Consider the following 23,718-nt stretch of genomic DNA (forward strand, 5'->3'; position numbering starts at 1 on the left):
GTGAAAGGGACTCAAAAGGAGAGAGGAGAGAAACAAGATTTTTATAAACAGTGACATGGAAAAACATGCTTGGGGGACCCAATGCTTCTCCAGAACACTGTGATCTCCAAATACTGGGAAACAAATTTCTACACAGTTTGAAAGTTTTTTCTAAGATCTTTACCAAAACTATCACTTTACAAATATTTATTAAGCGCCTACTGTGTGCCAAGTACTGTGCTAGGAGATGAGGGCACAATGATAAAAAATGACTGCCTCTGACCTTGGGTGGTTTATATTGTGTAGGAGAATATAATATCCCCTCAGGTGAGAGCATATGCAAATAGATAAGTAAAATGAAAAAAAAGAAGTTTTGGTATTGGCTGTATTAGAAACCTAAAGGACCAGGAAAGGCTTCATGGAGAATTTGCCTCTTAAGCAGAGTTTGAGGGAAACCAGGAATTTTATCTTCACCTCTAAAGGGGAGACAGGAGAGAGAGAGAAAGAGAGAGAGAGAGAGAGAGAGAGAGAGAGAGAGAGAGAGAGAGAGAGAGGGTGGGGGAGAGGGAGGGAGGGGGGGGAAGGGAGGGAGGGAGAGAGAAAGGGAGAGATAGAGGGAGACAGGGAGAGAGGGAGAGACGGGGAAAAGGAGAGGAAGAGGGAGAGGGTGAGGGAGAGGGGGAGAGGGAAGGGAGAGGGAGAGGAGGGTGGGAAGGAGGAAGGGAGACAGGTTCAGAGACAAGAGACTTGCACAGAGAGCTAGAGAACCAGAATGAGAAGAGACACAATCAGAGACATGGATTCAAGTGCTTATGTTTAAGATTTCTAAACAGCTTTATGTTCATTAGCTCCCACCTCGGTGCCTTTGCACTGGCTGTCTGTCATGCCAAGAATGCTCTCCCTCCTCACCTCCACCTCTTAGCTTCCTTCAAAAATCAGCCCAGTTTCACCTTCTACTGCAGGATGTCTTTGCCAGTCTTTCCAGCTGCTGGCACTTCCTCTCTGAGAATACCTTTCAGTCACTTTGCATATATCTTGCATGTGCTAGTGTTTCTCCCATTACAATGTGAGATACTTGAGAACAGGGACTGGCATTTTCCCCCTTTCTTTATGTACCAAACATTCATCACAGTTATCTCGCACATAGTGATTATTAAATGCTTGTTGATTGACTGATTTCTTTAGATCCCCATAATGACCCTTGGAGATAGTTGCTATTATTACCCCATTTTACAGATAAGGAAACAGAGGCTGAGAGAAATTAATGACTTGTTCCACAGCTAATAAGTGTCTGAGGCAGAATTCTAACTCAGGTCTTCCTGAATCTGACTCAATCTGGCTCATGATTTCATATAACTCCTCAGGAGTCTGGCTATGGAAGAAAATGAGGAATTATGCAGTCTGAATGCAGATTGAAGCAAATTATTTGCTGTCTTTTTCCCCTTCTTTTTTGGTTTTGTTTCTTCTTTCTCATGATTCATTCCATTGGTTATAATTCTTCTTTACAACTTGAGTATTATGTAAATAAGTTTAATGTAAAGGAATATGTAGAACCTATATTGGATTATGTGCCATCTGGGAGAAGGAGAGGGACAACATTTGGAACTCAAAACTTGTGGAACTGAGTGTTATAAACTAAAAATAAAAAAAAATAAAAGTGTTAGGACATACATTTACTGATGTATTTCATTTGCATCCATATGATTTTTCCAAGATATCTTTTTTCAGCTATGACAACCATCAAAATCAAGAATGGAAAGAAAATGAACTTAGAAACAGACCTACAAATCATTTGGTTTAACAAAATGTTAAGCCAAGATTTTCCAAAACATGGAAGCATATTCAATCATGTCCCATTAAAATATCGTTATCAGTAATTCATCAAAAATTAGCTTATTAGAGCAAAAGGGAGTTTTACACTATTAGTAACACTTACAATTATTTTTAATATTATTTCATCTTTGTATCACATTTTTTGCATTCCTGTTTTTGTCCATGTGAATATAGGTTGTCCCAAAACTCTTAGGGCAGTTTCACATTTTAATAGCTGACTATATATACATATATGTGTGTGTGTATATATATATATATATATATATATATATATATATATATATGTAATTAAATAAGTGAGTAAAAATAAAAGGACAAATGCTCAATAAAAGAAAATGACATAAAATGAATAATAAATGACATTAGGTCTCATTTCCCTAAGAGGAACAAAATGGAAATTCAAGAGAAGGGAATTCTATGGGGCTAACAGTGGCTTCTTTAAGAGCCCAAGTGGTATGAATTTTGTGAGAAAGACTCCCCCACTTCTTTGCAGGTTATGAGGCTGCCTATGTTGGTGACATCTTGAAAGAGTTATTTAGTGAATCAGGACATGTAAAAGGACATGTTGTATGAGACAAAAATGGCTAGACACCAGTCTGAATATTAGGAGAGCAACACTATAAGAGAATAGATAGTGGTTACAGGGAGGGTGGATTTTAGGAGTGGTTAGACATGGAATAAAGGTAAATTCTATGACACAAAAAGGTCAGGAAACCTGGACAGACTTAGGGTGAGGAAGATGAAGAGACAGGGCAACCTGAGAAGAACTAACACTCATCCCTCCTCTCCATGTCCCCTATTTACATTATTTAGCTTTTCAATATGTTTCCTTGGATAATGAAATTCCTGCCAGGATCTCACCAGAAATTCTTCAATGAATGGAAGAAGCTAGAGTCTTTTGTAAAACAAGTGATCAAACAACATAAGGAAGACCTAAACCCAGAGAAGACCCAGGATTTCATTGATGCTTACCTGAAGGAGCTATGTAAGGTAATATAGATAACACATAAAGTGAGTATTGTGTTTAAAACAAAAAAAAATGCAGTGTTGAGGGGAATAAGTGTGTTAAAATGATCTGACTTTACATCTGCCTCATATTATAAATATCTTCCCTCGATGACCACCCTGGGAGTTAAAGAGTATAAGTAATGGAGCTTGCTAGTGGAGAGCTCAGTATTTTATTTAGAACTGGAAAGAACCATATGGCTAACTGAGATAAAGCCCCTGATTTTATAGGGATGGCAACTGAGACATAGAGAATTTAATTGACTTGCTCCAATTACATAGCTATTAGAAATTCAGACTGGATTTGAACCCATCTCTTTCTGTCTCCAAATCTAATGTCCTTTTTCATTAGAACCTACTCTGAAATTAAGTCTTGGCCCTGGTATTTCATCCCTATGAAATCATCTCTCTGTACCTCACTTTTTTCATCTATAACATTAAGATATTCCTTATTATATCCAGAATTAGTGTGTATATTCACAAGACTATAAAAATAAGCAAAATTATTGATTTTATATATGCAGTCAAAATATGACCACTTTTGGGAATATATACAATAGTCAAATATGTGGGTGGCATTGCAGTTTATGTCACTCCTGAGTATTGTAGAATCAGATTTACACATAATTTAAACATGTTTAACAAAATAAATAAAAATCCATTAGAACATAGATAATTTAAGTCAATATGTAGACCCTAGGGATCCTTACATATGGTTCTGTGGTCCCATTTCTCTTTGAGTTTGACACCATTGGAGTTCCTTTCCAACTTCAGGATTTTGTGAATACATCCTATATAGTTCAAAAATGCTGGACCTTCATTTGAATTCCACATCCTGAATTCATCAGCCAAGTTTAACTGGAAACAAACCATTTCTTTAAATCTCAGTATCATCGTTTGAAAAATATGTACAATATTATTGGTACTACCTACCTCATGGGATTACAGGAAATGTAGCTGACAAAGTGTGAGGCATTTTGATACTCTTGGTTTTCTTTATAATTAAATAATGAATCAATTGGGATAAAATATCTATTTTTACCTATAAAAATAATAATATTCAGAAATGACAATAAAAGTACTGCTTAGATGCATATAATACTTCAAGGCTTACAAAATATTTCGGGTTTTTCTCCCCCTTCAAGCAATGCCATAAGATAGCTACCACAGGTATTATCTCCATTTCACATGTGAACAAACTGAAATCAAAAGAAAATAAAAGATAAATTTAAAATCCCTAAAGGACACCAAACTGAAGATCAAAGGAGAAATTAATAAAATTGAAAGTAAGAAAACTAATAAATAAAACTAAAAGCTGGTTTTATGAAAAAGAATAAAAAAGGAAATAGATAAAATGGTTGATTTGACTTAGAAAGAAGAAAACCCAATAGTATGAAAAAGTTAAAAGGGTGAATTTACCACCAAAGATAAAGGAATTAAACAAATAATAATGAGCTATTTTGTCAAATTTTATGCCAACAAATCAGAAAATCTCAGTGAAATGGATAACTTTTTTTTTTACAAAAATATAAGATGCCTAGATTAAAGGAAGATAAAATTAAATTTTTAAATAACTCCCTTTTCGAAAAATAAATTGAAAAGGCAATGAACTCCCTAAGAAAAAAATGCCTAGTCCAGATGAATTTACAATTGAATTCTACCGAAGGGTAATTAAAGACCAATTTATTCCAATACCATATAAACTATTTGAGAAAATAGATCAAGAATGACTTTTACCAAATTCTTTTTGTGATACAAATATGGTGCTGATACCTAAACCAGGAAGAGCCAAAACAGAGAAAGCAAACTATAGGACAATTTCCCTAATGAATACTGATGTGAAACTTTTGATAAAATACTAGGAAGGAGATTACAGCAATATATCACAAAGTTCATAAAATAGGACCAGGTTGGATCTATACCAGGAAGGTAGGGCTGGTTCAATGTTAGGAGAACTATCTGCATAATTGACTATATCAAAAACAAAGCCAACAAATCTTATAATTACCTCAGCAGATATAAGAAAAGCTTTAGGCAAATCCATCATATATTCCTGTTAAAAACACTAAAAAGTATACAACTAAAAAGGGCTTTCCTTAACATGAGAAGTAGTATTTATCCAAAACCATCACCAAGGAAGATATATAATGGGGATAAGCTAAAAGCTTTCCCAGTATGATCAGGGGTGAAACAAGGATGCCCATTATCATCACTCTTATTCAGTATTGTACTAGAAATGTCAGATTTAACAAAAGAAGAAAAAGAAATTGAAGGAATTAAAATAGACAAGGGGGAAGCAAAACTTTGAATCTGTAGATACAATGGTATACTTAAAGAATTCCAGAGAATAAACTAAAAAGAACTATTTGAAATAATAACTTTAGCAAACTTACAGGATATACAATAAATCCATATAGAAAAATAAATCCCACTTAAAATATCTGTAGAGCTTACTTGCAAAAGCAAACCCAGGAAATCTATGGACAAACATTACAAAATGCTTTTCATACAAATAAAATCAGATCTAAACATTTGGAAAAATATTAATTGCTCATGTGTAAGAAAATCAATATAATAAAAGACAGCATTTCCTAAATAAATTTACTTTTCAGGGCCATACCAACCAAACTACTAAGAAAAATATAGGGCTAGAAAAACCAACAACTAAATTCATCTGGAAATGCACAAGGTCAAGAATATCAAAGGAATTAATGAAAAAAATGCAAAAGAGGGTAGCCTAGTTGTTCTAGATCTTAAAATATATTACAAAGCACCAATTTTCAAAACTATTTGGTCCTGGCTAAGAAACAGAGTGGTGGATCAATGGAACTGACTAGGTACACAAGCCACAGTAGTAAATGACCACAGTACCCTAATGTTTGATAAACCCAAAGACACCAGCATCTAGGATAAGAATTCACTATTTGACAAAAACTTCTGGGAAAAATGGAAAACAGAAACTAGGCATAGACCAACATCTAACACCATATACCACGATATAGTCAAAATGGGCACAACATTTAGACAAAAAGAGTGATACCAGGAGAAAATATAGGAGAGCAAGGAATAATTTACCTGTCAGATGTATAGAAAAGGAAAGAATTTATGATCAAATAAGAAATAGAGAACATTTTAAAATGTAAAATGGATGATTTTGATTCTACTAAATTAAAACGGGATTGCACACACACACACACACACACACACACACACAACAGTGCAACCAAGATTAGAAGGAAAGCAGAATGCTTGGGAACAATTTTTATGTGCATTGTCTCTGATAAAGGCCCCACTGTTGAAATATATGAAAACTGAGAAATACTGATAAGAATGCAAGTCATTTCCCTGATTGATGGTCAAAGGATATGAACAAGCAGTTTTCAGATGAAAAAATTGAAGCTATCTATAGTCATATGAAAAAATGCTCTAAATGACTCTTGATTAGAAAAATGCAAATTTAAATAAATCTGAAGTACTACCTCACACCTATCTGAGTAGCTAATATGAAAGGCAAGGCCAATGATAAGCGCTGGAGAGAATGGGGAAAATTTGGGACACTAATGTGCTGTTGGTTGAGTTGTGAACTGATCCAGCCATTCTGGAAAGCAATTTGGTACTATGCCCAAAGGTCATCAATCTGTGCATACCCACTAATCCAGCAATATCACTAGTAGATCTATATCCCAAACAGGTCATTAAAAAGGGAAAAGGACGAGCATATATGAAAATATTTATAGCAGATTTTTTGTGGTGGCAAAGAATTGGAAATTGAGGAGATGTCCCTCATTTGGGAAATGGCTAAAAAAGTTTTGGCATACAAATGCTATGGAATTCTATTGTGCTATAAGAATGATAAGCAGGTAGATTTCAGAAAAGCCTGGAAAGACTTAAATGCACTGATGCAAAGTGAAGTGAGTAGAACCAAGGTGATACTGTACACAGTATCAACAATGCTGTGCAATGATCAACTGTGATGGACTTAGCTCTTCACAGCAATACAATGATTTAAGACACATGCAAAAGACTCATGATGGAAAGTGATTCATATCTAGAGAAAAAACTGATGAAATCTGAATGTAGGTGAAAGCATACTATTTTTATTTTCTTTATTATTATTGTTATTTCATGATTGGCTTCCTTTTGTTCTGTTTCTTCTTTCACAACATGAATAACATGGAAGTGCATTTTACCTGAATTCACACATACAATCTGTATCAAATAGCTTACCATCTTAGTGAGGGGAGAGTTGTGGGAGGAAAGGAGAAAATTGGAGCTTATCATTTTATATTAAAGAAGAACGTTTAAAATTCTCTTTACATGTAAATGGAATAAAAAATATTTCAAAGAAATGACAAGAAATTGGGGCTCTCATTCTTAGGAACTGCATTCTTGTGTATTAAAGGGAAGCCCTGGATCTGCCAGCTTGACCTCCCCAAGGTCCCATTGAGGGTGCAGCTCCTCCTGCTTGGGGATAGCCATATTTTTGATTAACCAACTGATCCTAGCCTTTTTCATTTAAGGATAACATCCACCCTAGTTTTAATGAAGAAAACTTGGTCTTCTGCACACTGGACCTCTTCTTGGCTGGAACAGAGACAACTTCAACAACTCTGAGGTGGGCACTGCTGTATTTGGCCCTTTATCCAGAGATCCAAGGTACAGTGACAGTGCCAAGTTATGCACCTCTATAGAATTCTGCCCAGAAAAGTTTCCATTTATAGAGAACTTGCAAGTTTGCCAAACGTTTTACATATGCTGTCTTTCAATTCTCATTGGAATACAGCAGTGATTACCATTTTTTATGATAATGTGGACCCTTTCTTAACATCAACATTTCTTTTAGCTCCCCATATGACAGTATTTGCTGTCTAGGGCAGTAAAGTACAGAATTGGGAGTCAGGAAGACGTGAGTTCAAATCATGCCTCAGGCACTTACTAACCATGTTCAAATCACATATTAACCTGAGCAAATCACATAATTTCTCTTAGCCTTTGTGTATTCATCTGTAAAATGGAGACAATAATATCCCTTAACTCATATGGTTGTAATGAGAATCAAGTGAATAGACAAATAAGCTATAAAGTGTTATATAAATATCAGATATTAATTTGATATTATTAATTATTATTTTAGTGCACTATAACTATTTTTATTCAAAATATATGGGATAACCAAAAGAAACAATTTAAAATATATTTGTATCCTATTAAAAATGATAAATCTCCATAGATTTCAAAATAGAAATACTTAAGTGAAGGACGCATCATTAATTCAATCTACAGATGGTCCTAAGGTCTTCAGATTTATAATTGGAAGGTATATTAGAAACAATGAAGTACAACCCCTTCATTTTACAGATGTGGAAACTGAGACTGAGAGAAATTAAGCAATTTCCAGAGGGTCTCACAGGTACGGAGTTTCTGAGAATGGGTTTTAACTGATGGTCATCCTGACTGCAAGCCCAGAATTCCATCTTCCTGGACCCCTATTTACTTCTCTTTCAAGAGATCCATGATCTGAAAGCCAAGATATGATCAAAAGTTCTATCTCCTTGTCTAGCATGCTGTGATGTGTTTCATATCTTCCTTAAGCTAAAGATTAGAATAAGGAACAAATATGGATTTACAGATTCCTAGAAATAACTACTTAAAGAAATCTACAGCTCTCAGTTTAGAAACCACTGGACTAGTAACACTCAGGTTCCCCTACCCAGAATGGAACATCCCTTGTACCTATCTGAGATAACAAACAAAAGTAGCATTCTTAGCAGCCATTTACCATCATGGGAATCAAAGCAAGTACCTATTGTGTGCCTATAATATGCCAGGCACGGGAGACACAAGTAAAAAGAATGAAGCTATGCTTCCCTCCTTGGGAGGATCTGCAGGTAACAGAAAAATTAATTAGGACTCAGAAGTTTGCTGTCTAGTCCAGGCTTCTCTTCTAAGCAGTGAGGAGACTTGGAGCAAGGCATTTCAGTCAGTAAATGAACGTTCATTAAGTACCTACTGCATGCAAAAGACAGTGCTAAGTATTGTTGTTGTTTGTGATTCATTCTCATAGAGGAACAGGGCATCAGGAATGTGATACATAACTTGCAAATGAATTGGATTTAAGTGAGGGAAGGCTGTGCAAAGTCACCAGCCTCACTTGTTCATCTGGAGCCATCTGGGTCCAGTGGCCATATATAGATCAGGATGATAGGAGATTGCCCCCCTCAGTATTAGGAATACAAAGAAAGGCAAAACAAAAGCAACAACAACCAATTAGGCCCTGTTCTCAAGGAGTTCCTAGTCTACTGGGAGAGATGACATGAGAACAGCCTTGGACAAAAATGATGCAGCCAGAATAGGCAGGAGAAAATCAACAGATGTCAGATAGTTCTCTGGCCTCAGCTTTCATTCAAAAATATCGTGGACTAAATGGAGATAAGTTGGTAGTCTTCAAGTATTCGAAGGGCTCTTGGGTAAAAGAGGGATTCCACTTACACTATTTGGCCCTTGTGGGTGGAAGTCATTGCAATGGATGGAAGTTTCAAGAAGCCTATTTTGGGTTTGAGGTAAGAAAGACTTCTACAGAGTCTTCCTCTAATGCCTCCCTATGGTGTCAAAGTGACCTTGGATCTCAAAGTCTATGTCAGTGGCATGGATGGCCCCAGAAGTTTCTAGCATGATGCAAAGGCAAGCTCCTTGAGGGCACTCTCTTTTGGCTCGTTTTGGTATCCCCAGGGCTTACCACAGTACCTAGCACATAACTGGATTTGAATAAATGTATATCGAAGTGAATTGAAAGGCATCCAAGCAGAGTCCCAACAGCTGGGACATACATCCTGAAGCCCAGCTTAGCTAAGCACCAAGCAGCTCATCCCAGGAGACTGAACACTGGGAGCTGAATTCTAAAGCCACAGCATCTCTTGACACAAAGAATGGTACAAAATGACCCTCAGGCCTTTGCAGTGAACTTCTACTTCTACAAAGACCATAGTAGAATGATGGGAAATGGGTTAAGAATCACATTGTTGGAAGAATCACATCAATAAGCATTAACTTAGTTACAAGTTACTTTGCATATATATCATATTATTACTATACATTATATATTATAATACATATTATTTATGTTAAATATTAATACATATTATAGTTATAAGGTTAGTTATAAGCTACTCTAAATGAGTGACTTGGTCAGTGCCCAGAAGTATACCACTATTTGAATTCAGGAATACTCAAATTCCCTTAACTGATTAAAACTATTGATATTGATATTCCACCTCTCCCTCTGCCTTCCTTGACTGCAAACTTCTTCACTCCTCAAGTCTCTCCCAGGCCATCACACTTGCACTAGCCACACTCTCCATCTTCTTCCATCTTGACCCCTTAATGAACCAGTTCAATCTTGACTTGCCCCATTGTGATATCATCTGTCTTACCCTGTCAATCCTCAGGCTTGGTTCACTTTCACCATCGCTGGTCTTTGCTCTCACTCATGTGCTGTTAAATTAAAGTAAAGAAAATCACAAAACCAGGTTGTCTGTGTCCAGTATAAATTTATCTTCCATGCAGGGCAATACTTTTATATTTCCATAATTAATTAATTTTCTTATTCACTGCGGCAGCTCTTCCAGACCTTTTCATCCATCCTCAAGGGAGCACAGCTCCCTCTCCCCCAATACTTTCTGAGTAGCTGGCCTCATTTTTCACTCCAAATAACTTTATACGCATGCATGATATTTTATATTATTGTGCTACAATTGCATGTTAGAACAATTGTTAACATTTTTAAAGTTTGAGTTTCAGATTCTGTCCCTTCCTCCCACCCTCCTACTCTCCTTCTCCTTCTTCCTCCCTGAGAAGGTAGGCAATCAGATATAGGTTATACATGATCTACACTCATATAAAACATTTCCATATTAGTCATTTTGTACAAACGAGAGGACTTGAAGAAAACATGAAGGAAATTAAGAAAGCAAAAAAGTGTCATGGTTCAGTCTGCATTCAGACAGTATCAGCTTTTTTTCTGGAGGCAGATACTATGCTTCATCATTAGTCCTTCGGGATTGTTTTGAATCATTGTATTGCTCAGAATAGCTAAGGAATTGATAGTCTTTCATGGTACAATATTTCTATTACTGTTTATAACATTCTTCTAGTTCTGCTCACTTCAATTTTTATCAGTTCATTTTACTGCAAATCTTGAAGCCATTCCTCTTCTCCCCTCCTCCTCATCTCAAATCACCTTGATGTCTTCTACCACGACTCTCTCCTTCAATCCTATATCACATGAAGAGGTGACTCATACCCTTGCCAAAGACAACTCTACTAGATGTGCAAGTGATCCCATTCCATTCCATTTTCTTTAGCAGACAGTCATCTCTATCTTTCCCACTCTCTCCCTTATCTCCAAACACCCCTTGTCAACTGGCTGCTTCCTTACTGCCTACAAACATTGTCTTTCGTACTCTGAAAAAAAATCACTTGGTCCATCCCCACTAATTATCATCCCACATTCGTTCTCCCTTTTGTGGATAAACCACAAAGAAGACCATGTACAAGAGATGTGTCTACTTCCTTTCATCTCAATCGTATTAATTCTCTAGTCTGTCTTCCAATTTTATCATTCAACTGAAGCCATTATTTTCAAAGTAACAAATGATCTAGCTGCCAAATAGAATGATCTGATCATTTCCCACTTTTAATCCACTTTAACCTCTCTTCACATTGCCAATCACCCTTTTTCCTTGATATTTTCTTCTTTCTAGGTTTTCATGGCACTCTTTCTGATTCCTCTCCCTGTCTAGTGGACCACTCTATTTATCTAGCCCTAAGCTCTCTGCTGACCTCCAGTCTCTCATCTCCAACTACTTATTGGACATCTCAAAATGCATATCCTAGAGACATGTTAAACTCAATATGTACAAAACAGGACTCATTCTTTTCTCCCTGAATGCTCCTGCCCTCCTACCTTTCCTATTACTGCAGAGGACAACACAATCCTCTCAGTCCCTTAGTCTGGAAACCTAAGAGTCATTCCGAGTGCCTCATAATTTCACACACACACACACACACACACACACACTTAATCTGTTGTCAAGGCCTGTTTATTTCCCTTTTGAACATCCCTTGAATATTTCATTTCCTCTGACACTATTCCTATACTGGTCCAGACCCCCGTCACGTCACACCTAGACTATTGCTACAGTCTATGGTGTGTCTGCCTACCTCAAGTCTCTCCCCACTCCAATCTATCCTCATTCAATCACCATTGAGTAATTTCCCCAACTCAATAAACGCCATTGTCACACTATCACCTATCAAATAGAAAATACTCTCTTTGGTAATCAAAGTCCTTCATAAGCTGCCTCACTCTGATATTCTCAACCTTTTTATACCTTACTTCCTTAAACCTATTCTTTGATTCAGTGCCACTGGCCTCTTGGATGTCCCACCAACAAGATTCTCCATCTCTCAGCTCTGGACATTTTCTCTGGCTGTCCCCTTATTCCTGGAATGCTTCCCCTCCTTATCTTTGCCTCCTAGTTTTCCTGGTCTCCTTCAAGTACCAGATGAAAGTCTATCTTCAGTGAAAATACTTTCCTAATCCACCTTAATCTTAGTGTCTTCCCTCTGTGATTATCCCCAATTTATCCTGCAGCTGTCTTGTTTACGTGTTGTCTTCATCATTAAATTATGAGCTCCTGGCTCAGATTCAATCTAGCTGAGATTCAATCTTGTCAATACAAGCATCACAATGGTTCAGATTCCTTAATTGTCTAGCCAATGCTCAAACACCTTAAGAGTCTACCCAATATGGCAAATCTTTAATAAACTTTGTTTTATTTTGGCTGAAAGAAGACTTGGGTCGAATTCATTCATGCAGGACCCAATGTGGCACATGGCCCTGTGGATAGATGTAGACCTGGAGTCAGGCAGACCTGAGCTCAAATATGACCTCATACACCATCTGTGTCAGCCTGGAGATCACACTGGAAAATACCTCAGGAAGAGCAGCTTCTGATCACTTTCTTAGATTTTCACTTGGTTGTCATCATCATCAGTTACCATGAAGCTAAATTCAGTGAGAAGGATTCAGCAATTGCTTCCATCACTGCTATAAGAAATGCATACTTTATTATCACATTTGAGAAGCAGCACAACATCGTATGACCCTCCCAGAACCCCCTTATGTTGGTATCACAGGTGTATCTTGTGAGATTCCTCACTGTATCAGTCAGTGCCACCACAGCTTCCTTTTATAGAACAACTTTGATTTAAATATTATACAGTATTTAGTTTAATTAGGAATCATTTGGGGTACCATATAAACACACCAGAATTACATTTGTAAATCTCTATTATGTGTTACAAAAAGCAAATTTATTACTTTTTTAAATGTAGTAGATGGGAGTCAGACTGTGAAGGGCTCTACATTTTGAGCTGAAGATTGAATATTTTATGCTGGGGCAATGGAGTTCCTAAAGATTTTTTGAGTAGAGGATTGGGGAGATCAGATCTGCAGTTTAGGCATATGAATTTGACATCTGTGTGGAGAACAGATTAGAAAAGGGAAAGACTGGAATAAGAGATGGCAATTAGGAGAATTCGCCATAGCCCAGAAGATGTAATAATACCCTAAAGGTAAAAGCTATGTGATTGAAAAGAAGACCAATATGAAATGTGTTGTAGAGGTGTAATAGGCAAAATGTAGCAACTAGTAGGAAATCTTGGTGAGTAAGAAAGCAAAGTCAACAACAGAAACATAAAAAGGAAAATAGGAAAGAGAAATCATAAGGACCTTAACAAGGTTAAACTATTTACATTCTTACATCGGAAGATGATACTTGTAACTCATAAGAACTTTCTCATTGTTACAGCAGGTAGAAGGAGTGTACATAGAGAGATAGTATAGGTATAAGTCGAATATGATGGGAAGATTTAAAAAAAATAAAGGTTGAGAAAAAAGAATATACCGGAAAGAAGGGAAGGGGAAAGGTAGGATCTCATTTAAGGGGGTGGGGCAAAACAGCTTTTACAGTGGAGAGGAAGAAAGGGAAGGTGGGGGAAGAATGCTTGACACTTACATTACAATTGTCTCAAAGAGAGAATAACATACATATCCAGTTGTGTATAAAAATCTGTCTTCCTACAGGAAAGTAGGAAGGGAAGGGCATAAAAGAAGTGGGGGAGGGGTGGGGAGAGAGGAGACTGGTAGAAGGGGGTTGGGGGAAACAGTAGTCAGAAGCAAAACACTTTTGAGGATGCATAGGGTGAAAGAAGTGAGAGAGTAAACAGGGGGGAAATGGGACCAAGGGAAATAAATTTAGTAACCATAACTGTCAAAAATTTCTACAGCAAGTATCTCTGATAAAGGCTTTATTTTTCAAATATGTAGAGAACTGAGGCAAATCTGTAAAAATAAGGGCCACCCACCAATTGATAAATGGTCAAAATATATGAACAGGCAGTTTTCAAAGTAATCAAAGGAAACTATAGCCATATGAAAAATTTCTCAATCACTATTGATTAGAGAAATGCAAATTAAGACAATTCTGAGATCCCACCTTACCTTGATGGAATATTAATAAAAATGCCCCCACCCCCAATATGCTAACTTACTTTTGGGCCCCACTGAACAGCAGGCATGTCCTGATTTGACCACACAATCTGGCTTTAACTACATCACGAGCTCCCAAAACACAATCCTAGGCCTCACTGAAGCAGTTTACCTTTGGCACATGGTATCCATGCCCACTGCCCCTAGGTAGCTACTCACCCCGGACCCAATTTACATATTTGAACAGGTGTATTCTTGTTGTCAACCACAATCACATCATCCAGTTAGCTCAAGACAGGACCACAATACCTAACTATCCATCTTAACCAGACAGGACCACAGTAGCTAGCCAATCAGAAAGCAGCAAGTCCGGGATATTTGACCACCAAACAATAGAAGGGACCCCTCATCTATTACCTAACCCCTTAACAAACTGTTCCTCCTTTTAATATTAATCATATTCCTGTATTCTATGTAAATTTTGATTGGTTAATCAGTGTCATATATTCTCTAAAATTATCTGACTTGCCTTACTGAAATTGCTAGTTCCTCTAAGGAACTTAGCCATTTACCAGAAAATGAAACCTCAAAACCACAATAAATTTCTCTAACAGAAAGAAATTGTGAACTCCTTCAGGGCAGGGACTGTCTTTTGCCTTTCTCTGGCTTCTCAATCTTTAGTATAGTTCCTGACACACAGTACGTATTTAATACATGCTTGCTGACTTGACCTGAAATACTTTGTTTCTGTCAACGTGGTTAATCACAAATGCTTTGTCATGGATAAGCTCACATGGGAAGCCAAATTATTATTCTTCTAAAATTACCATCTTGTTCTTCAGAACTGCCTTCTACATCTGATTCACTTGGAGTCAGGGACCATTGGATATTAAATGTAAAGCTATATAAATAAATAAAATATACATAAATAAATTGAAGGATCTTAGACACAGTCTAGTCTGACCTGATCCTTTCCGAGATGGGGAAAATGAGGCCCCAAGAGGCTTTATAACTTGCAAATGGACTCTCAAACAGTGAGGGGTAAAGCTGAAATTTGAATCCAGATCTTCTGTCTCTACCTCCAGCATGTTTTCCATGGTTCCACAGCCCTGGATGCCTTCCCAATAACACAAACATCCTAATTTGCCATTAATCAGTCAAGTCTCCACTTGCCAGGCTATTGGCACCTTTGGTGAAGTGTCAAGCCAAACTTTCATCCAACCACAGGTGTGGCTGTTGTTCTCCCACATGATAAGAGAAAACTCATTGGGAGGGAAAAGAAAGGTCTGAGTTCAAATCTAGATGTGTGACTCTGAACAAGTCAATTAAATTCTGTCTGCCTAGGTTTCATCTATAAAATGGGGATCATAATAGCACTGTCCTGGCATTGTAGGATCAAAAAGACTATCTATGTAAAATATTTTGCAAACTTTAATGCGCTTTTCATATGTAAGCTATTATTTGGGTCCCAAAAACTCTCCTTTTTTTCTAGGCAAAATACAAGCGGAGATCGATAGGGTGATTGGCCAATCACGACAACCCACCATGGCTGATAAGGAGAATATGCCCTATACTAATGCAGCCATTCATGAAGTTCAGAGAATGGGTAATATTATTCCTTTCAACGTGCCCAGGGTGGCCAGAGTTGATACCACCGTGGCAGGATACCATGTGCCAAAGGTAAACTGCTTTCTCTCCCATGAACATGAAGGGGCTCCATGGCTTCCATCTACCCTGGAAGGTGGGGTAACAGAAGGAGAAGGAAAAAGAAACATACTATACAACAAAGGTTTCTGGTCTAGGGTGTATGAACTTTGGCTTTAAAAAACTATAATTTGATGCTTTATTCCATATAACTGGGTGGTTTTTATAAACCTATGTATGTTGTTTTATACTTTAAAAAGAATAATTCTGAAAAAGGGAGCATGAGCATCACCATATGATTGCCAAAGTGCTCCATGATAAAAAAAAAAGTAGGTGAAGAAGTTTTGGACTAGAATCTTAAAATCACTGATTCTCACAGTTGGATGAGGAGAAAAAAACACTGGACTTTCAGGCAGAGGGACTGGATTTAAAGCCTAGTTTTATTTCTGTGTTTAAATTGCTTATGTCCACTTAGGTTCCCTATGTATGACACCTCCCTGGGACTCAGTTTCCTCATTTGAAAAGAAAGAGGATTTGACTAAGAATTTCCCTTATAGCAACATCACAGTTCCATGGGATAAACAATTCTTAAGCACCTACTATGTGCCTGGCACTGTGCTAAGTGCTGCTGAACTTAGATTTAGCTTTTCAGGCCTAGGTTTCCTTTTTCATTTGCTGATTTGATCACTATGCATAAGATCCTGTGAAGAATACAGAGCACAATAATGAACAGAGAAGTAGCTGCCATTTATGTCAGATTTCAAAGTTTTCAGAAACTTTGGAAACATGTCACTTCATCCTCACAACAACCCTAGAAGGGAGGGTCTGTTAACACTCCCATTTGACAGATAAGAAAACTGAGCCAGGTGGAGGGGAAGTGACTTGCCCAAGGTCACATGGCTAGTTAATGAGTATCAGTTTTAGGTGATGGAGAAGGGAAAGCCCATGATAGGATGAAGCCATTACACAAGAGAAGGTGAGCAAGCTGGGCTTTGAAGGATGGGTGGATGGGATTTAGAGAGTCCAGAGACAGAAAAAGAAAGGGAACATTTTAGGGAAATGGACTGAGTTGGCCTTAAGTATTAAGGAACACACAGTTTAAGTATTCAGGCAAAGAGACCAATTGGAAGAGTGGGGAGGGTATTGAACTTGGAAGATCAGGGTTCCAATGCTGAGCTCTGTGACCCTGGACAAGTCACTTAACACCTTTGTGGTATAAAATGATAAGGATTGCCTCTAGATTTTTCCCAGGTCTAATGTCATGACTTCACACATCCTGGGAAGCAGAGATTACTTCCAACATGTCATTTGAAGGTCATGTTCGTTCTAGGATCTCCAGGACCAGAGATAGGGCCACACCTGCTCCCTCCTACAAACAGGATAAAGGCCTGGGCACCCCTGCTTCACTACTCTCTTCTCAGCCCTCATTTTGGCCTAAGCCTCTGAGTTCCTCCTATGAGAACAGCTCCTTATAAACCAGATTGTCAAAATACACCCAGGTGTGTCTTTATAATTAGACACAGAGAAGCTGAAGGTTCAAACCCAACAAGGCCCAGGGGATGTTGACCTGGAACTGAAGTCCGGAAGAACTGGGTTCAAATCCAGTCTCAGAGGCTTCCTCTGCAATCCTGGACAAGTCACTTCTCCTGTAAGCCTCAGTTTCCTCATCTGTAAAAATGAGAAGGCTTCTAACCCTAAATCTATAATCCTTTATTTTAACCAACCTTATCAAAGATTTTGATTGGGATCCCTTATCTCCAGACCTGTCAGTCTTTCATGGCATCTGACTTTTCTAACCATCATTTCTTATAGGACTTCTGTATGTTTAGACTAATATAGGACATAATGAATGCTATCTGGGAAGTTTACTCATTTAAAACCTAATTCATAGGCATTAAATAGGATATGGTCCCAGATGGGGCAGAGGTCAAATGGAAGACAAATCTCCCAGTGCTGTTGGGCATCAACCTTGCCCCAAAGTGGAAGTTTACAATGAGGAAGTTTGGGTTCATCTGCCCCTTCTGATGCTACCAGGGGTCCTTCAGTTCATCCACCTGACCATGTCTTAGTTTACTCATTTGTAAATTGAGAGGAATGGGCAGTCCCTTCCAATCCTAAATTTATGACTCTGTAAGGCCAGGGCTCTTACTTTGGTGTCCATGAACTCCATTTTTTCTCTTGTTTTATTTAGATTGTGAAGGCTACATTTCTCAATAATCTTTTTCCTTTGTAATCCTATGTGTTTTATGTGATTCATTTTAAGATGTGACTCTGAAAAAGGGGATCAAAGGCTGTGCCAGCCTTCCCAAGGGGTCTGTGACCCCAAACAGGCTGGGAGCCCCTGCTCTAAGATGTCCTGGGTTCTACAACAGGCTTGGCCACTACAGAGCCCTGTGGCCTTGGCTGACTCTTTGTCACCCCCTCTCCCCACCGTAGCAGCTCTCAATTCCTTCCTCTGTGAACTTAGAGGGTGGTTTAGGTCTATTCTGCCTCAAGGTTCCTTGGACTCAGTTCTTTTCTCTTGTTTCCAGGGGACAATACTGTCTACCAATTTGACTGCCTTGCATAGGGACCCCGAGGAATGGGATACCCCAGAAACCTTCAACCCAGAACATTTTCTGGAGAATGGACAATTTAAGAAGAGAGAAGCCTTTCTGCCTTTCTCAATAGGTGAGCCACAGTCAGTAGGAAGGGGGCTCTAGGCCAAGGAGCACCAACCTGTTTAATATTAAGAAGGTTTGCAGACTTTATTTCCTCAAATCCACAATCATATGATGGTGCATATACTGTAACATTCATTGATCAGGCAAGTACATCACAATAAAATTTAAAATAGCAGACCTTTAGATAGCTTTTATAAAGTCTAATAGTCAGAAAACAACCCTTTGTAGTTTCAAAGCCATCCCATGAGGTAGGTAGTACAGCTGTCCATTTTACAGATGAAGAAACTAAACCTCAGGGAGGTTAAGTGATCTGCCCACAGTCACATAGTTTTGAAGTGGCCCAGATGAAATCACTCCCAGGTTGCTGCAGGTAGACACCCAGTCCACACTGTCATGGATTCAGCAAATTTCTCTAGTGCATCTGTATTTTATTCACCACAAGAGCACCTGCCACTATTTGAAAATAAAACCAATAAGCCAGTCTGCAAGAGACAGGGCAGATGTCTGATCCTCGGCCATCTGAGGAGACAGAGGGCTAGTTTGCATTCTTTAGCAAACAGCTATGTGGTTGAACTGAGGAGAGTTTGCTCCTCACGTCTGGTTTTGCCTGATGGTTTTACAGGCCCTTTGCAAGGACGTCAGAATTCAACCAGGCCTGGCCACCATCCACAAGTTCTGGTACTCTCCCCCTGGGTATCTTAGGGAAACCTTATGAAAACCTTGTGGGCCTCAGTTTCCTCATTTCTAAAATGAAGAGATTGGACTAATGGGCCAGTAAGGCTTCTTCTGGCTCCAAAGCCTTCACCCGAGAATCCCAAGTATTCAGAGCCAGAGGAACTGAGTTTTAATTGTGCCTCTTCTTATTTGTGTGATTTGGTTTGACTCAGACCCTCTCTGTTCCTGTGTTTTTCATCTCTAATAAGTGAGGGGGTTGGAGTAGGGGGCCTGGGAGGTCCCCTACACCCTAAAATATGTGATGTTCTGATCCTAAGTAAATACAAAGGGATTTCTGTAAGGAGAAAGCCCTTCCAACTGGAGGCAGCCTCTGAGATGAGCGTTGAAGGAAGCTGGGGTTCGAATGGGTAGGAGGGAAGAGAAGGTGCCAACTAGTCTGGGCAAGCAGCCTGTGGGAAGGGCTGGAGATAGGAACAGCAATGTCCTAACAAGCTGTGCGGCCTCATTCATCGTTCTTGGAGGTGATGTGGTCACTTGGGGATATCATTTGGGAGTCTTTCCTTCGGGGGTTGGACTAGATGACTCCTGAGGCATCAAATCCTACTTACTTCCTTCACTTACAAACTTATATTTATAAAAATTTATTTTAAAATTATTTTAAAACATTAAAATTATTTTAAAATTAATAAATTTCATAATTTAATTAATTAATTAATTATTAATAATAAATAAAATTTTAAAGTTTAACAGATTTAAATTATTTAAAAATATTAAAATATCTTAAGGTTTTATTTAAAATAATATATAGGTAATTTATATAGTGCTTTACAGTTTCCAAAGTGTCATCATTCCTACGGGGGATCTCATCTTTTTCTTCTCATCATCTCTCACATGGACCATTACAATAGGCTTCTATCCATGCTTCAAATCACTCCCCAAACCAATCCATCCTCCACTGACTTGCCACAATGATTGTCCTAATGTGTAGGTCTAAACATATTACTGCTGCCCTCACCCCTGCTCAGTGAGCTGAGGGGGCTCCCTATTGCCTCTAGGATCACATATAATCATTCCGTTAACCCATTGGTCATTTGTATGATACCAAACAGCTGGTTTGGCCAGCTCTTGTCATGGCACTGATGGGGCTGGCAAACAGACTTAGTCTCTTGACATCTGGACTGGCCCCTTCTCCCATCAGAAATTATGTGAGCTTCCTGAGAATGGCTCCCTGGAGAATGGAGTGTGGAGAGTAACTTCATGCCTTTGGAAAAGGTGACCAGGTGTTCAAGACTGATTACATAGCCAATGGGATCTGGTCAGTTCTGTCTCCTTCCAAAGCCTCCTCCTTCAGGAGAGTCAATAGCTTCAAGTCGAGCTGATTATAAGAAAATAAACCCACTGCCCATCACAGTCTGTCCTCCTTGGAAGGATCTACCAGAGATAGGAGGGCACTTTGCCTGTTTCCCCAAGTCTTACAGAGTGGCTTTGAGCCCTGAGAGTCTGTGACTTGCCCAATATCACACAGCTACTGAGTGTCAGAGGAAGGACCCAAGTGGGTTTCTGAATCCAGGGTCAGAGGTTTTTTCTATGACGCCGATGAGAGCAGATCAGTACTGTAGGGCTCACAAAGGGCTGACACACATTATTCCTTTCAGCCTTCCCAACACCCCAGTGAGGTACGTACCAGTATTGTTTGCATATGCCAGATAATAACATTATCAATTGGAGGAGGAGGTGGAGGAGGAGGAGGAGGAGGAGGAGGAGGAGGAGGAGGAGGAGGAGGAGTAATAGCAATGCTAACTAGTGTTTATATAGTCCTTTAAGGTCAGCAAATACCTTTACATCTTTACCCTGTAAGGTAGGTGCTAAGATTATCCCTATTTTACACATGAGGAAACTGAGGCTGAGAGAAGTTATGTGACTTGCCCAGGGCCACTCCCTTTGTAAATATCCAAGGTAGGTCTTGAACTGAAGGCTTCCTGACTCCAGGCCCGACTTTTTCCATGGAACCCACATGGCTTAAATTGAGAGAAGGGACTTGTTTTCAGTGCGGCTACATAGAAGCAGATTCTTAGATGTAGACCTAGAAGGGCCCTTGGAGGCCGCATCATCCAACTCCATCATTTCAGAAGCGAGCAAACTTGGGCCCACTCAGGTAAAGTGACTTTTCTAATGCCACTCAGGTGAAACGCATCCAAGGTGAGATGTGAAGCCAGGTCCTCTGTCTACAAATGCAGTACTTCAACTGTACTAAGTCTATGAGGTCAGCAGCAGCATGGCGTGGTAGAAATGGTGCCTGGCATGGAGCAAGGAAGACTTGGGTTCAAATTCCATCTCTGACCACTATTAGCATTGTGGCTTCAGACAAGTAACTGAATAGCCTTAAGGCCCATTCCAATGCTAGGATCTGTAGCCTGACCTACTGCCTGTGTCAAGCATCAGTGTATTTACTCCTTTCTCATCTCTTTGCCTTTTAGGAAAGAGGGTCTGCCTGGGAGAACAGCTGGCTCGAACTGAGCTCTTCCTCTTCTTCACCTCCCTGCTCCAGAAATTCACATTTCAGGCTCCCCCAAACACCAAGCTGAGCCTGGACATCCGATACGGCTTAACCTTCTCTCCTGTCTCCTACCAAATCTGCGCCCTTCCTCGAGTGATGTAGGCCAAACTAGGCCAGTAGGGTGGTCCTCCAGTAGTAGTAGTAGTAGTAGTAGTAGTAGATACAGGGAAAGACCTGGAACTATTCTCAATTTCCATGGTTCCCCACCCTGCCCTTTGGAGCTTGGGTGGGGAAAGTGAGAGGAGTCAAGGAAGCAAGAAGAGGATAGGGAGATAAAGGAGGGGGCAGGGGAGCTGTAACCCAATCTGAACCTTCCTGCTCAGAAAAAAAGAAGAGGAATTTATGTCATCCAAAGTTAAGCACAAAGAGGCCTTGCTGGATTTGGAGTCCAAGGTCCTGGGTTCACATTCCCAAACTGCCACCTGCTAGCTGGGTGATCTTGGGCAAGTAGCTTCAGTCTCAGTTTTCAATCTCAAATGAGGAGGAGAAGATCTCTAAGGTCCTCTCCAGCTCTAAATCTAAAACTTGTGATGCTTTGAATGGAGAACCAATGCTTTTCTTCTCCTCCCTCAAACAGTGGTGAGGTTTCAGAGAATTTAAATGAGTTATAGAAGTTTTCAGTGGTTGATGAGGATGATCCTTAGAAATCCTTCTGGGCTGTAAATTCCTTGCGAGAAGGGACCGATTTCTTTATGTCTTTGGATCTCCATCATCCAGCCCAGTGCCTGGCATGGAGAAGTAGCCCAATAAATATTGCTGATTGTTTCATTTCTAATCCAGTCAGTTTCATATTCATTATTCCCTTTGACTTTCACAGTGTGAAATATTAATCCATCAGCTGATGAGCCAGGTCCCTCATTCCTATTAAAAGCCATGCTACAGATGCTCAATCGTAACCACTCCACTATTAATTACAGTTACATGGGTCGAGGAATGCCCATACCTTGAACTTTGCTAATCTGTTAAAGTTCTCTATTCTTGTAAAGTTTCCCCATTCTTTTCAGAGATGCTTACATGATAGGGATTTCCATGATGATAATGGAAATTCTTGGAATACCGCAGCCAATCAGAAAATGTGAACACCCATGTGAATTGATGTGATCAGTGTACCTCATTTATCTTTTATGTTCCACTTTATAATGTTCATCCATTATACCCAAAAATGCTCTGTGAGTTAACAATGGGATCCTTCTACCAAATGATGTCACCATGGATCTATTTTATTAGCAAATTACAAGTCATTGCTAATAAACCAATCATCCTTGGGCCACTTTTGCTTCAATCTCTCTTATTTGCAGATTTTAATCATGACCACAGCAACCCTTTAAAGTGAGTAGTGGTAGGCACAGTTATAGATGGGGAAATGAAAAGGAATTTACTTAACCAAAGACTGAAAATAAAATAACATTTCCTGGGAAAATGGATGGTGATAACAATCTCCATCAGTCTTTTGAAGTAGAACCAACAATACTAGTTGAAAGTGATTTCATATTTCTCTGAATGCCTTTTCAATTTGCTTCATTTCAGTTCAGTGAAATGAGTTCAATTCTACAAGCATTGATTAAGCATCTACTATATGCCACTCACTGTGAGAGCTGCTGGTGACAGAGCATCAAAATCAGGAATGGAAAACAGTCCATGATGTTGGTTATCTGTATCAATCCTTAGACAATGGTCTACAGAGTGAGGTCCATGCTTCCCAAAGTCTTCCCTAGAGGATCGTTTAGGACATGAAAAGAAGATATCAAAACTTCCATCTATCTCTATTTTTACTTAAATTTTAGAAAGAAATTAAGTTTTACTAAAATCTA

General features: G+C 38.9%; 1 protein-coding gene across 1 annotated transcript in view; it reads left to right on the forward strand.

The window, feature by feature from the left end:
• The window catches only part of LOC118846141 (cytochrome P450 2J2-like), a 41,760-nt gene extending 18,583 nt beyond the window's left edge, over positions 1–23,177 (forward strand). The window contains exons 5-9 of the mRNA XM_036754382.1: positions 2,626–2,802; positions 7,338–7,473; positions 15,861–16,048; positions 18,544–18,682; positions 21,828–23,177. Of these exons, the coding sequence (XP_036610277.1) occupies positions 2,626–2,802; positions 7,338–7,473; positions 15,861–16,048; positions 18,544–18,682; positions 21,828–22,009 (822 nt within the window). The 3' untranslated portion in view covers positions 22,010–23,177. The remainder of the gene's footprint in view (positions 1–2,625; positions 2,803–7,337; positions 7,474–15,860; positions 16,049–18,543; positions 18,683–21,827) is intronic.
• The last annotated feature ends 541 nt before the right edge of the window (positions 23,178–23,718 follow it).

The sequence above is a fragment of the Trichosurus vulpecula genome, chromosome 4 (assembly GCF_011100635.1).
Source record: "Trichosurus vulpecula isolate mTriVul1 chromosome 4, mTriVul1.pri, whole genome shotgun sequence".
Taxonomy (NCBI): Eukaryota; Metazoa; Chordata; class Mammalia; order Diprotodontia; family Phalangeridae; genus Trichosurus; species Trichosurus vulpecula.